The sequence below is a fragment of the Monodelphis domestica genome, chromosome 5 (genome assembly GCF_027887165.1).
Source record: "Monodelphis domestica isolate mMonDom1 chromosome 5, mMonDom1.pri, whole genome shotgun sequence".
Lineage (NCBI taxonomy): Eukaryota > Metazoa > Chordata > Mammalia > Didelphimorphia > Didelphidae > Monodelphis > Monodelphis domestica.
In genome coordinates, this window is record NC_077231.1 from 12,820,169 (window position 1) to 12,834,392 (window position 14,224).

General features: G+C 53.2%; 1 protein-coding gene across 1 annotated transcript in view; it reads left to right on the forward strand.

Annotated features, from left to right (window-relative positions):
* The first annotated feature begins 395 nt into the window (after positions 1-395).
* The window catches only part of WNT7B (Wnt family member 7B), a 91,565-nt gene continuing 77,736 nt past the window's right edge, over positions 396-14,224 (forward strand). Inside the window, exon 1 of the mRNA XM_001364101.4 lies at positions 396-1,536. Within this exon, the coding sequence (XP_001364138.1) occupies positions 1,466-1,536 (71 nt within the window). The 5' untranslated portion in view covers positions 396-1,465. The remainder of the gene's footprint in view (positions 1,537-14,224) is intronic.

A 14,224-nucleotide genomic window follows, 5' to 3' on the forward strand; every position in this document is an offset into this window, starting at 1 on the left:
TTGGTAGAGGGACCAGGAAGAGCTGTGCAGTTGGCCAGCCGAGGCCATCACCCTCCTCCCTCACTGGTTGGTGTAGTTCTGAGCTGGGTCTGATAAGGAGGGAGATGGAAGGGTGGGGATGGAAGGGAAAGAGGGAGGGAGGCTGGGCAGGGGGGGGAGGGGAGGGGGAGGGGGATCCTCCTTTCCCCGGGAGCCAGCGAGTAGAGAAACCTCTCCAGCTGCCAAGTCCTCCCTCAACGCCCCCCCCCCCCCAGCTTCAGCCTGCCCAGCCGCCCGCCCTGGGCTCCCCTCCAGCCTCCAAGGAGGTGGGGCCCCTTCCGCAGGTGTCCTCCCCCCTCCTTCCCTCCCTCTTTCTCTACCTCCACTCACCTCCTTCCTGCTCCCCCCACACCCTATCTTCCCACCCAGATTTATCTCCTTCCCTCTCCCTGCCCCCACCCTGCGCCCCTCATCCCCCGAGACAGAGACTGGAGCAGAGAGATTGAGACCCAGAACGGGGACACACACAGGCGCAGCGGCAGGCAGAGGTCCCAGAGAGAGAATGATTTAGGGCAATGAATCTTGGAAACTAGGGAAGAAAAGAAAGAAAGGGAGAGGGGAGGAGAGAGACACACTGAGAAACACGCAGAGAGAGACAGAGACAGGGAGAGATAGAGAAAGCCTGCTCCTACCTGCGGCCGCAAAGCTTGGCAGCCAACTCCTCCCCAAAGAGAGTGCGCTCCCTCCCTCTTTCCCTCCCTCTCTTGCTCGCTCGATCGCTCTCCCCCTTGGGCAGCAGGCAGGCGGGCGGGCGGGCGGGCGGGCCGGCAGACAAGTAAAGGCACATGGTAAAGAGACTGGGGCCGGGACTCCAGGGCGCTGATGAGCCGCAGCCGCGGCCCTGAGCTGCGCACTGCCATCCGTGCGGGTCTCCGTCTGGGTCCCTATCCCTGCCCCTTTCCCATCCAGGTCCCCAACCCTGTCCCTCTCCCCACCCCCAACCCTAGGCGCTTCCTCGGGGGCCCGGGGCTGGCTTTCACTCTCCTCCCCCTTCTACCCCTCCCCACGGACCGCTCCCCCTGCCTGGGTTGGGGTTCTGCTTTGAGGCCAGTTGGGTAAATTATCCTGAGTGCCCCCTCCCCGCCTTCCGGGGAGACGCCCTCGCCCCCGCCCCCGAGAGCCCCCTCCCCCGCCCCCGGCCCCGGGCCAGTTGACTGCTCGGTAGCCGGGGCGGGCCGGGCTCAGGATGTCGCGGGCGGGCTCACCATGGTGGTAGGGCGCGCCCGGCGCCCGCTTGTGCCGGTCCCTGTCGCTGCCGCTGTTGCTGTCCTGCTCCCCAGCGCGGGGCTCCGGGCCGCCGCTGCCTAGCCCAAGACCGAGCCCCGCTAGGCATATCGGGGTGCTCTTCCCGCCCCCCGCCCCCCGCCCCAGCCCGGCCTCCCTCCCCCGCCCCAGCTGTTTATGGCTCAGTCTATCTTCCTGGATCATGCACAGAAACTTTCGCAAGTGGATTTTCTACGTGTTTCTCTGCTTTGGCGTCCTCTACGTGAAGCTGGGGTGAGTGAGCCGGACTAGGGGCCCGGCGTGCGGTGGTGGTGGTGGTGGTGGGTTCACGAGAGATTCCCTTGTGGAACGCTCTGGGGCTGATGCCCCATCTCTGGAGAAAACGCTCGCTGGTGGCCAAAGAGAGCGCGCGGGCCCGGAGATAGAACGCGCCGGCCGAGGGATAGGACACCGGCCCGGGGATGGAACGCACTGCCCGGGGGATAGAACGCGGGCCCTGGGAGGGAACTGGACGGCCCGGGACGTAAAGTCGCCGCCTTAGAAACAGTACCCTGCGTACCCCCTCTCACCTACACACACCCAGCGCCTGACTAGGTTCTCTGGTCCGTTTCGTTGGCAGCATTCGGTGTCCTCTACCCCGGGCAAATCTCGGGGAGGAGGAGAAGGCACTCCAGGGGCAGCCCCGCATTCGGGAGCGGGGCCAGGCCGGCCGATCGCTCTTGGGGGCTGCTGGGCTGGGTTCGTTCCGCTGGGTGCGCCTGATTAAGGCCAGGTAGGGGACGGCGTGTCTCTGTATCTATCTCTATGATGCCATCGGGAACCAGCGTCGTTCCTTGTTGGTGGCGGCGGCAGCCGGGGTTGGGGGTTCCCCGGGAGACGGCGGGCGTTTGCATCCGAGAGTTAGAAGCAGAACCCGAATCCTAGACTTGGAGAACAGACCGACACACGCCGGGGGAGAAGAGGACTCCCCAAGGGAAAAGGAGGAGGAGTTGTACTTATTACATGGGGGCCGTGTGTGAGTGTGAGTGTGAGTACGCGGTGCTGCAGGCCTAGACACCAGCCGCGTCTCTATCCATCATTCAGACGTGTTGAAATTACCTTGACAACTTGTCGGTCTGGCTTGGGGATGAGAAGAGCGCGGGCCACCTCCTCAGGCGGGGTCCCCTCATCGGGGACGCTTGGGTCTCCCGCGCGGTCTCAGTCACCTCCCACTGGGGCTCTGCCTCTAGGCCCTGGGATGACTTCTTTAGGCCCTGGGATGGCCTCTCTAGGCCCATGGGAGCCTTGTTCTGACTCTGCGGTTCACTCCTGTTCCTGGGCTCAGGTTCGGAGTTTGCGTGGCTCTCTTCTCCTCTCCCTTCCCCGGGCGGGCGCCCTGATTAATATTGCTCGTTGCACCAGGCTACGCCGCCGAGTCGTATTTCCACATTCCTGAGCCCAGCCGAGTCCTTACCTGTTGAGCGGCTGCGAGCTCCTTTTCGCCAGATTCGGCCTCGCGGAGGCCTTGTTGCTGGAGGGGGAGGGGGTGCAAAAAGGGAGAGGAAGAGAGGGAGGGAGGAAGGGGAAGATGGGGAGAGAGGGAGAGACAGAGACAGAGACAGAGACAGAGACAGAGACAGAGACAGAGACAGAGACAGAGAGGCCCACCACAATGAGATCTCTGAGACTCCGGAGGGAAAGAGAGAGAGAACAAGAGAAAGAGAGACCTAAAGAGAAAAAGAGAAGCAGGGGGAGGAAGAAAGAAAACAGGCATAGTAGAAGAGATGCAGAGGAAAAGAGAAGAGTTTAGCAGAACCAAGTTGAGCAAAGTGGAGAAAGAAAGAGGGGACAGATAAGGAAGGAGAAGGAGAGGCAGGCAGGCAGAGTGAGAGAAATAGGAGAGGGACAGAGAAATAGAGGAAACAAGCCCAAATCCCCGTGTAAATCACCACCAGCAAATGTTTCCTAAGATTTCACTGCTAGCCCCTGGGGCAGGGCCTTGACAGATGCAGAGGCCCTGGGCCACTGTTCCCAGGGAGGTCCCCCATTCAGAGACAGAGATGAGAGGGATCACTCAGAGATAACTTCCCTAGAGGTTCATGAGGCCAGAGTGTCCTGGAGACTCTTATGTGGGAGTGTTGTCCTGTGTGCCTGTGCCCCCTAAGGAAATATGTCTGTCTGTCTCGGTCTGAGTGCTCTTAGTTCCAATGGACTTCCAACTAGACCTATGGCTGAATCAACCTGGGTGGCTGGGAAATGAGGAAGGTAGGCTCCGGGAATCATGATCTCGGGGTGGAGGGGGTGGGGTGGGCCAAGGCTGGAGCTTGAGCCTATGAAAAGAATCTGTCCCCTGGGATCTCCAGGACTACTGACATGTAAGCAGGACAAGGGAGCTGGGACATTGGGACCACCTTGGTTGTATCCATGTGTGTCTCCAGCTTCTTGCCACACATGATGATAGGAGCTCTCTCCTGCTTCCTCCCAGTGATGGAGAGACTATGGAGAGAGGGGGAGTCAGAGGCTCTTGGGAGAATGCACTGCAGAGGCATCCTCAATGAGAAAGCACTCCTTGGGGAAGGTCTACATCAGGGGATTGATTCCAGAGTAGGAGAGAGAGAAAGTGGCAGACAGCAGGCCAGGTTCTCCATCTGAGCTCTAAGGACCCTTGGAAGGCATTTAGTCTAACACTTACCACACCCTATACTAGCAGGCTTACAGTGCTGAGGAGCTCACTATCTCTCCTCTCTCCAGTCAGCCTGGCCCAGGTGCAGATGAGAGTGAAGCATCATAGACACAGATATGGACAGGGGAAAGACAGGCAGATGCAGAGACAGACAGGGACAAGAACAGAGACAGAGGGGGAAGGAAAGGCAGAGAGAAAGAAATAACTAAAATGGTAAGAAACAATAGAAAGAGGAGAGAAAGAAGAGTAAGACAAACCAGAAGAGGGAATGGTAGAGGGTGAAGACAAAGAGAAAGAAAAGAAGAGGAGGGATAGAAAGAGGAGACCAGGGTGGTAGGAGGGGAGATAATTGATTGTCTCTAGGGGATCCCCTGGCAGGCTTGTTCATATGTGTGAATGTGTGTGTGTGAGTGTTTGTATGTATGTGTGTTGGGAGGGGTGGGGAGCTCTGGGCAGAATTAGCCCTCAGCACACCCTCTTAGTGAAGGGCAGAGTTGTTTCAGACTGAAGCCATTCTCTGTGACATTGAGGTCAATAGATCTCTGCACTTAGCATCAAGAAGGCTGGCCAGACCCAGACACTTATAAGTTCTGTGACCCTGTGCAAGTCATTGAACATAGCTTCTTTCCTCTAAAAGAAATCCAAATAGCCCCTAGTTTATGGGCATATTGCGATAGGCAAATGAAGTGACACATGGAAAGTGCTTTGCCAACCTTAAAGTATTAAAGAGATGTTAGTGGTCGTGATGACAATGGTGATGAGCTTAGCCAATCCTATTTTAAGCCCCACTTTAGGGACCTCAAATATCTGGGATGGCCTCTGCTAACTCCCAGAGGACTTTGGGAAGCTAAGAGGTCTGACATAGACTGGCAAGACTTGGAAGGACATAGAGTCCTAAGCCAGTTGGGACCATATGGGCCAGGGTCCAAGCAAAGAGTACAAGCTCAGGGAGAATAATATGGTTTGGGGTTGGAGGGTGGGGCCCATAGACAGGTGTCATGAAGAGAAGAACTTTGGGGAAAATGATCATTCAAATCTTGAATCTGAGTGTATCCTTGGTCCTGGCCCTTTCTCCTTCTAGGTCTCATTTCCTCATCCATTAAGTGGGAGGGGATATTCAATGGTCTAATGAATTCTAACTTCCCCTGATCTCTGGCACTCTCTGTTCTAAGGTATCTTCACTTCTTGTAGTCAGGAGGACCCTGTAGTTTTGTTTTGTTTTTTTCATTTCTATCCCCATTTCCTAGCAAGATGACTTCCACATAGGAAATACTTCATACCTGTTCGTCCCATTAACTTGAGTGTCCTATGAGTCTGAGCCAGAGCTATCCTGTGTGGCTGGGAGGGCACCTTCCCTTGGCCAGGCCCCCTTTCTTCCTCTCATGGGAGCCTCTCCCACAAGCAAGACTTCTCTCATCGACAGGAAACCTGGAAACATCCTTCTTGTGGGAATCCTTTGGGTACCAACCCTTCACACCTGTCTATCATCCATCCATCCCTCCATCCATCCCTCCATCTATCCATCCCTCCATGCATCCATCCACTGCTGGGTTAGACAAAAGTGGGGGCCTCAGATGGTGGCTGATCATTCTCCAATCCAAAGGAAATCCAAACCTGTAGCCCCTAAAGATTCCTGAAAAGTCTAGTGGTTAAGGATTGTTGACATTTAAGTTGAGATTGGAAGAGGAAGACTATTCCTCTCCTCCTTGCTTGATGTATAAGGAACTGTGATGTAAGGCAGGACCCCTGAACTTTAGCACTTAAGTGCCAAGCCGAGTCATTTAATTGAATTTCTGCAAAGTCTGCAAAAATATCTGTGAAATGGGAATGATATCTTTTTCTGTAATCTTCATTGATGAAAAGACTTGGTCACATTCTATAGAGATAAAAATTGCTGTGGTTTCCTAAGAAAGTCCCTCCTTAAAAAAGGGAATGAATGTACAAAAGAATGAATGGATGAAAATTCCTCCCTGCTCCAGAAACTGGGGAATAATTGGAGAAGAGTCTTTTCTCACTCTAGCCTGTAAAAGGGGTGTTGGGCCTATAGAGGGCTGGGTCTGATGGGACCCTGTAAAGTCAAGACACTGAGAACGGGAAGGGGAGGGGGACCAGAGAAGGCCAGCCTGGACCCTTCAGGAAAAGCAGCCATCTAGTGTTTGAACTCTGCCGGGTTATCTAGATCATTTTTTCTTTAGTCCTTTTGACTCAGGAATATGGCCACAGCTTTCACTGGATCCCCTAGACGGGTCTCCTTCCTTCCCTCTGTATCTTACTTTTAATGGAGAACTTTCTGTAAAATTTGCTCTCTCTTTCTGGGTCATTGGGAGCAAAGTGCTTTGAGACCCTTGAAGCCCCAGGGTTTCCCAAAGACAAGGAATTTACCCAGAAAAGGCTTACCTGGAAGTGAGACTTGCATTTTTGTTCGTCCTTGGCTGACAGATTAGTGTCTGCCTGACTCCCAGGGAGTCCTTTCCCCTCTCTGGGCCTGCTTTTTCTTCTGGAAAATGAGAGGATGGCATTCTTAGAGAAAAATCAGTGAATTGGCCTCAGTCGGCAGAATCTCACCTGCAACACATGTGCTCAACCAAATTGGGGGGGGGGGGATAAGCTATTTCTGAGTCGACTTGACCTTTGGTCATCCAGTGACTGAAAGGCAAGCCACTGTGTCAGGGGAAAGGCAGCCTTGACCATGGTCACCTGGGCCCCTGCTCTGCAGCCTTAGGTGTTTCTATGGACCTGAAGTACTTCCTGTGGCCTGGGGGAAAACAAGGGCATTCATTGAGTTCTTACAGACATAAACTTTAGCATTTATAGGATAACCAAGTCCAACTCCCCCTTTTTATTAGTAGGGAAACTGAGGCCCAGAGATAGGAAAGTGACTTGCATGGATGGCTCAGCTTGTTAAGTAGCAGAAAGAGGGCTGGGCTGTAATCTCAGTAAGGATTTTTTCCCCCTTGGGTCTCAGAGACTGCCAGGGGGAATTGCCATGCTCAGGCTAGGAGTTAAAGCAGGTAGTGGAGCTATCTTCTCAATTCCTTTCTAATCCTGGCTTTTCACAGTGGGACTCCCATCTCCAAGGTTCCCTTTCCTCTCTGGGTCTTAACTTCTTGGGGTCTGGGACAATCTTATTGGGGGAGGAGGAAGATGGCATTGCTGCTCCAGTGTAGCTTGGGGCTATAACCCTGACTGCCCATTCAGCCACCAATCCTCATTCTCTAGGAGGAGCAGTGGCAGCCACTAGTAGTCTCAGAGAGGCTGGGATCCTCATACATGCTCCCTCTGGGAACCAACTCCTCTGAGACAACCTGACTCCCAGAGCCTAGTGGATACTCCCCTGTGCAGTTGAACATTTGTCAGGTGCTCTCTCTCTCTCTCTCTCTCTTTCTCTCTCTCTCTCTCTCATCTTATGCAGAAAGATCACAACCACCCCCTCCCATCCTCATCTCCTCCTTACCAAGACTCCCCAGATTAAGGGACTCTTTGGGGGAGACTTGGGCCCCCTGGGACCTCAGGGTGTATACTGAGGAGATGCAAAACGATGCCATTCCAGTTTCTCCATTGGTGTCCTCCTGTCTTTTAAACAGCCATTTGGAATGGAGAGAGACCTGGGGGGTAGACCCCACCCCTCGGAGTTAAAGGCAGTTCACTCAAGACCTGGAAAAGCTGGGGGTGGAGCGGAGGAGGAGAAAGAAAGTGACTAAGAGACGCACCGAGACAGAAAGACTAGGAGTTGTAGAGACACAGAGGGAACAGAAAAAGACCGAGAGAGGCAAACAAGAGAGACAAGAGAGACAGAGACCGAGAGACAACAGAGATAGGGGGAAGCAGGGAGGAAGCGGGAGAGATCCTGTCTGTCACACTTCCACGCGTAGACACGAACACAAGCGCATAGGCCGGTGCACTTGGCAACGGGGACTGTGTCCGGGACCTTCTTTGGCATGGTGGGAGGGAGCGATCCGAGCCCCGATCCGGCCTGACGGCGGCGGCGGTTGCAGCGGCGGCAGCAGCGGCAGCAGCGTTTCAGGGACTGCCCCTGCAACCCGGGCGCTCCGCCTCCCCGCGCCCTAGCGCCACGGGCGCAGGGCTCTCCCCATCTAGGTCCCGGTCCCTGGGGGCTCAGCGTCCAGGTCCCTTCGCTGTCCCTCCGCTTCAGCCCTTAGGGGTGTCGGTCCCGCGGTTGCTCCAGGGCAGTGATTATTCCTTGGGGCCTGGCAGGGCCCCCGCATGCCTGTCCCGGGGCAGCCCCCAGGGCTCCTGTTGCTGCTGCTACTGTCCCGCCCCGCCCCCCGCACGCGGCGGGCCGGGAACTCTGCCCTGAGCCAGGGAGCGGGAGAGCAGAGGATCTGGGGATCCCGGGAGCCGGGGCGCCGGCCGCCTGAGCCCGCCATGCTCCCCGCCTGTCCGCACGGCGCTCTCCTCTCCATCTACTACCCGCAGATCTTCCTCACCCTAACCAGCGGCAGCTACCTGTAAGTCTCGGCCTTTGGATCTCCGGCTCCCACCTCCTCTCTCCCCTCCACCTCCTCGGGGACCCCAGGATTTCGCAGCTGCTCCCACCAATGGCTGGTACCTATGCTTTCCCAGGAGAGGGCCTGGGGCGCATGACTCAGGTGGTTGGTTCTCCAGGGTCTGTAGGCGGAGGTCTTTTGGGTAGGTTAGGGGACCCATCAGCTACACACACACACACACACACACACACACACACACACACACACACACACACACACACACACACACACACACACACACATATCCACACCCCCTCCATTCCTGTCCAAGGAACTTCTCCCTTCAAAGGTTCTTCTCTTCTGGGCTGAGCAAATAGAGAGAGAGAGAAGTCAGGACGGCTCAGGAGTTTGGGGACTCAGGAGTGTGCTGGGTCTTGCCCCTGAAAAGGGCAGCGTGGGGCGGGGCTAGGAGTTCCCTTTACCATCTTCCTTTTCTGGGGACTGGAGCCGAACGCTGTCCCCATCTCGTCTGCGCCCTGCTGCCTCGGGTGCGGGGTCAGGGAGGGAAGGACCATTCAGAAGCGCAGCCCTGCCCAGGGGAGCGCTGATGAGCGCAGTAGATCTAGCAGGGAGGCTTTGAAGGTGGGGAGCTAAGCGGGTAGAAATGGCCAGGGAGGGGCCGGTAATAGGGACTGGGGAGACAGGGCGCAGAGACCCCCGCTCCCCTACCTCGGGGAGGCTGGGTCACCTGTGATCTGAGATAGCCAGCAGGGGACCTCGGCCCCGTTAGCTAGTCAAGCAGCCCTGATCCCTGCCGGCTCTATCGGGTCCCTGGAGGGGGAGGCTCTCGGGCCGGAATAGGGCAGGGGGTCTTCACGCAGTCGGGAGCCGCAGCGCCTCCCTCTGCCGAGGACTTGGTAATGAAACGCACGTGGCTGGCCCGGGATTTCCCAGATACAAGATTGATGGAACCTTAGTTGGCCAAATGGGGGCGGGAGGCGGGAGCAAATCTTGCCTCAGTCTCTCGAGCTTGTCTTCCCAGGCTGGTCTAGCTCGTGCAGCTCTGTACTTTGGCGACTCTCAAATTTCGAATTCGCATTAGGCTCTCTCTCGAGATCTTCTCCCTCTTTCTAGGTCATTATCTCAGCTTTTTCTCTCTTTTTCCTGATTCTTTCTGGGTTTCTGGTTCTCTCTAGGTCGCTGTCTCTCCTTTCTCAGGGTCTCTGTTTTCCCTCTTTCTGCTTCTCTCCTGGGGGACGTCTCTCTGGGTTTCTGACTCCGTGGCCAGTGGCTGGAGGGGGGCGATGTTAGGAACCTCCTGCGGGAGGAGGTGGGAGCTGTTAAGGCCAGGCTACCGTCCTAATACCCCCCCTCCAACTATAAATGGAGACCATTTTCCCCTCCAACCCCTAGGAAATTACTATCCTACCAAGTTTTCTCTCTATAAATAGTCACAAATCTTGAAACAAAAGTTTTCAACCACACACCAGATGCTGGGAGGCTGCGGTTTCCCTTGCTGTGTGACATAATTATAAGGTCCGAAATCGGTGCCCCAGCCCCAAGGCCCAGTGGCAGAGGCAGGAGCTCAGGCCCTTGCAGCTCTGGATGGGGGTAGGGCAGGGCCTGGGCTTAGCATCGGCCCCTGAGGAGGTGACAGCTGAGGACTTGGGGGCTGAGGGGATGGGGCAGAGGGCCAGGAACCACCCTAGACCCAGGGAGGCTGCTAGCTCATTGAGCCCTGACATCATGGCTAGGCTCCCGGGCCAGCAGAGCTGGCGGGGACTTCAGAAGTGGGTCCAGGCCAGTTCTCTCATCTTATAGATGAGGAAGCAAGAGGCTCAAAGCTGAAAAAGCTCTGCCCAAGGTCAGCCAGTCAGTGGCAAAGTCAGCACTTGGTCCAGAGGGCTCAGAGTTGTTTTGACTGAAGCACAATTCTGTTGAGAGTCCCAAGATCTGGGTTCAGATTCAGCTCCTGATATCCATAACATATGTGACCTTGGGCAAGTTTTTTAAAATTTTATCTAGTTGAATAAATTAGAATATTTTTCCATGGTTACATAATTCATCTTCTTTCTGTCCCCTCTTCCCATCCCCCTCCTGTAGCCTCAAACAATTCCACTGGATTTTACATGTGCCACTGATCAAGACCTATTTCCATATTATTGATATTTGCACTAGGGTGATCATTTAGTCTACCTCCCCATTATATCCCCATCCACCCATGTGATCAGGCAATTGTTCTTCTTCTGTGTTTCTGCTCCCACAGTTCTTTCTCTGGATGTGGATAAAGCATTCTTTTTCATAAGCCCCTCAAGATTGTCCTGGCTCATCGCACTGCTGCTAGTAGAGAAGTCCATTACATTCAATTGTGCCACCATGTATCTGTCTCTGTATACAATGTTCTCCTGGTTCTGCTCCTCTCACTCTGCATCCATTCCTGGAGGTCGTTCCAATTCACATGGAATCCCTCCAGTTCATCATTCCTTTGAGCACAATAGTATTCCATCACCAACATATACCTCGATTTGTTCATTTATTCCCCAATTGAAGGGCATCCCCTCATTTTCCAATTTTGGGGACAAGTTGTTTGTAAGCAAGGTTGCTAACCCCAGAAGCCAATCTCCAAAGTGATTATCATTGTCAAGGTTTGATTCTCACTCAGTCCTTGGGCTTCCTTTCTAAATCCCAAAGTGGAAGAAAGCCAAGCCTCCTATCTCCCACTACCACCATCAGGCCATTCCCTCTTCCAAACCGGAAATTGATTCATTCCAGTGTCTTCTTTTGCTCCTGGGTATCTCTCCAAAATACAGGTCATATCTCCCATTAAAATCCTGGAAAGCTTTTTTCAGCCTAGGGCTCAATGAGGACTCTAAGACACATGGGGTGGGGTGCCGCTTCTCTATCAAGCCAAAGGAGATTCTAATCTTTGGATGTCAGTTTCCCCACCAATAAAATGAGTAGGATAGAAGAGATGGTCTCTAGGGACCCCACTAGATCCAGATTTCTGTGTTCTTCTCTGTTCTAAGCCCACCCTCCTCCCAGCTCTGACCTTCCATGTTCTAGGTTCCCTCCCAGCTCTGACATTCTATTGTAAAAGGTCTTTCCCCATTCAGATAGTCTATGATTCAGCACTGGATTTCCAGCCTGAGTCATCAGTATCTGTGGAGGTTTTTATCTCTCACACTATGACACTGCCCCCCCCCCAAGCAATCCAGAAGACCTGAGGGCAAGGTCTGCCATGAACCAGGGGCACCAGCCCATTGCCTTCCTGGATAGTCCATTTGGCCAGAGCATTCCTGCCTAAACACCCTGGTCCCTTTGTGTTGGAGAGAGGGAAGATGTACTCATCTGGTCCAAGCTCTCATTGCAGAGATGGGATGGGGGAACTTGCTAAGGTCACATGGAGAGTTTATTTCAGAGGCAGAATTTGAACTCATTTAAACAAATCTGGAGTCTTCTGACTCCAAGGCCACATTGCCAACAGGGTTATGTGGTTAGAACAGTTGTTTTCTTGTTGTACAGGTGAGGAGACTGAGGCAGAGGCAGGTGAAGTGGTCATAGAACTTTAAAAGTCCAAGCTGAGAGGGATGTAGAGACATGTATATCTAATTCCCTAATTTGACAATTGGGAAAGCTCAGACATGCCTAGAAGGAGAAGGTCTTGGCCTGGGACCCGCAGTGGGATGGGATGAGTTGGACAGAAACCAGGGACTGTGATTTCTTGGGATGTTTCTCTCGGACCCTTGTTGGTGATCTGTGGGCAAAGTACATCTGTGGGGAGTGAATGGGAAAAGCTGCAGCCTCTATGCAGGTAGGAAGTCCTGGCTGGTGGCCAGCACTCTCTCCACTCCACCAAGAAAAGCTCCCCCAGTCAGCACCACAGAACATTAATTCTAGAGCTAGAAGGAATCTCAGAAGTCTCCTAGTCCAACCATCTTAGAATGCAGAAACTGAGGCCCAGAGGAGAGACACGTGTTGTCTAATGCTACAAAGCTGGGAAGCCTCAGAGCTTCTTCCTACTTCCAAGTATATCAGGCTAGTTTATCTCTTCCTCAGATTCCACAATGCAAATCCCCATGTACTGAATGTACTGAAAAAATTCCTTGGGCAAAGCTCAGGTGGCAGGACTGAGGGAAGAGATAAAATTGAGATGAGATATGGGAGAGACTATGATGTTCACTTAGGGAGCGCAGTCCCAAGTGCCTTCCAGCATCCTGAAAACTCAGATTGGTGAAGCACCTACCACGGGGAAAGTGCCTTCCCTCCCTAAGCCTATGGGAGCCTCCCAGCATCCTTGAGATTTATTATATTGTGGAAATCAATGGAAAATCTATGCTAGTTGGCTAGAAGGAGTTGGGCAGCCTTGGGAAGTAGTGAGTTACTGGCCACTGAAGGAATGCAAGTCTACAGGGTATGATCACCTGTTAAGGGTTCTCTAGAATGGGTTCAGGCAAGGGTGGTTAGCAGATTTAATCGAGAGAAGAGAGATAAAGCATAAAGTATAGTCTTAAACAGCACAATTCCAGTCTAAGCTGCTGTGGTTCTAAGATGAACTGTAAGAGCCTCTTAGGAACACAGCCTGTCTAAATAGATGCCCTTTGGCATTAAAAAATCTTCTCTGTTTGGATTTCTGTCACCTGACACTAATGTCCCGGGACTCAGTCTGGTCCCCTTTTGTTACTAATTTTTCTTTTTCTCTGTTCTCTGGACTCTCTTCTCTTCCCTTTTCTGGGTCCTGAGCCATTACCAAATCCAGACTGAGTACCAAGTCTGGATTTTTTGGAGACAGGCTTCAAAAGAACTTTGGACTAAAGACTGTGGGCCTCCATGGATCTCCTCTTGATGGAGGCTGGATGACCACCTGGTGAAGAGACTGTCCAGATATGGCTTGGATGGATGGTCTCAGAGATGAGAGAAATCGTCTACCTCTCTCAGAGCAGAGAAGTGAGAAGAGTGGTCCATCTGGGGGATTGTCTGGCAGTCAGAGGAAGGCAAGACTGTAGGCAGAAGACCTGGTTCCAAGGCTCCTCCCTTCTCTGGCATTTTCAGTCCCCAATTCGAAGGTTCTCCACAAGTCTGGCATTTTATGTGCTATGTTCCAGGGACCCTCCTGCCTCTGACTTCCTGTGATAAGGCCCCTCCTAGCTCTGATGGTTTGGGTTCCAAGGAGCTATAATTCTCTGATCCTGTGACTGCCCACTGGAATCAACTGACTCATTGGGTTGACAGGATGGTTACTCATTGACCACCTGAACATTAAAGATGTGGCTTGGAGTCAAGGGGCAACCTCCTTCAGTTTTTGCTGTCTCTGAAGCTGTGGCTTCATTTGTCATCAGGACAACTGCTTTAGTTTGTCAGGAACTGGGATTGGCAATGATCTCTCTTGACAGCAAAGCCTGATGGGAAGAACCCTGCCCTGAGACTCAGGAGAGCTAACTTTCAGCTTTTGCTTTGCCATCTCCTAACAAGGAGATTGGGAACAAGCCTCTTCTCCTCTGTCAAATGTGGGGGGCATTAGATTAGGCACCTTTGTGGCTCTGACAATCTGTTCTTGGCTCTTGTTCATCCTGTTGTGAGGGTTCTAGATTCCCTCCTGGCTTTGAGATTCTATGTTCTCTAGTGCCTCCTAGTCTGACAACTGGTGTTCACCACATCTACCTCAATCTTCACTCAGGAAATGGTGGTCCTAATTCTTCACTTGGGGCAAGTTCCCCTGCGTAGAGCTGGAGGTGGGAGGGAAGAATATGTGAACAAAATCCTTCCCTTCCAGAAGAGGGAGGTGTAGACTGGATGCTTTCACCAAATAGAACAGTCTCACTGTCCTCTATGTTTGCCCTTCCTCCTCCCTAAA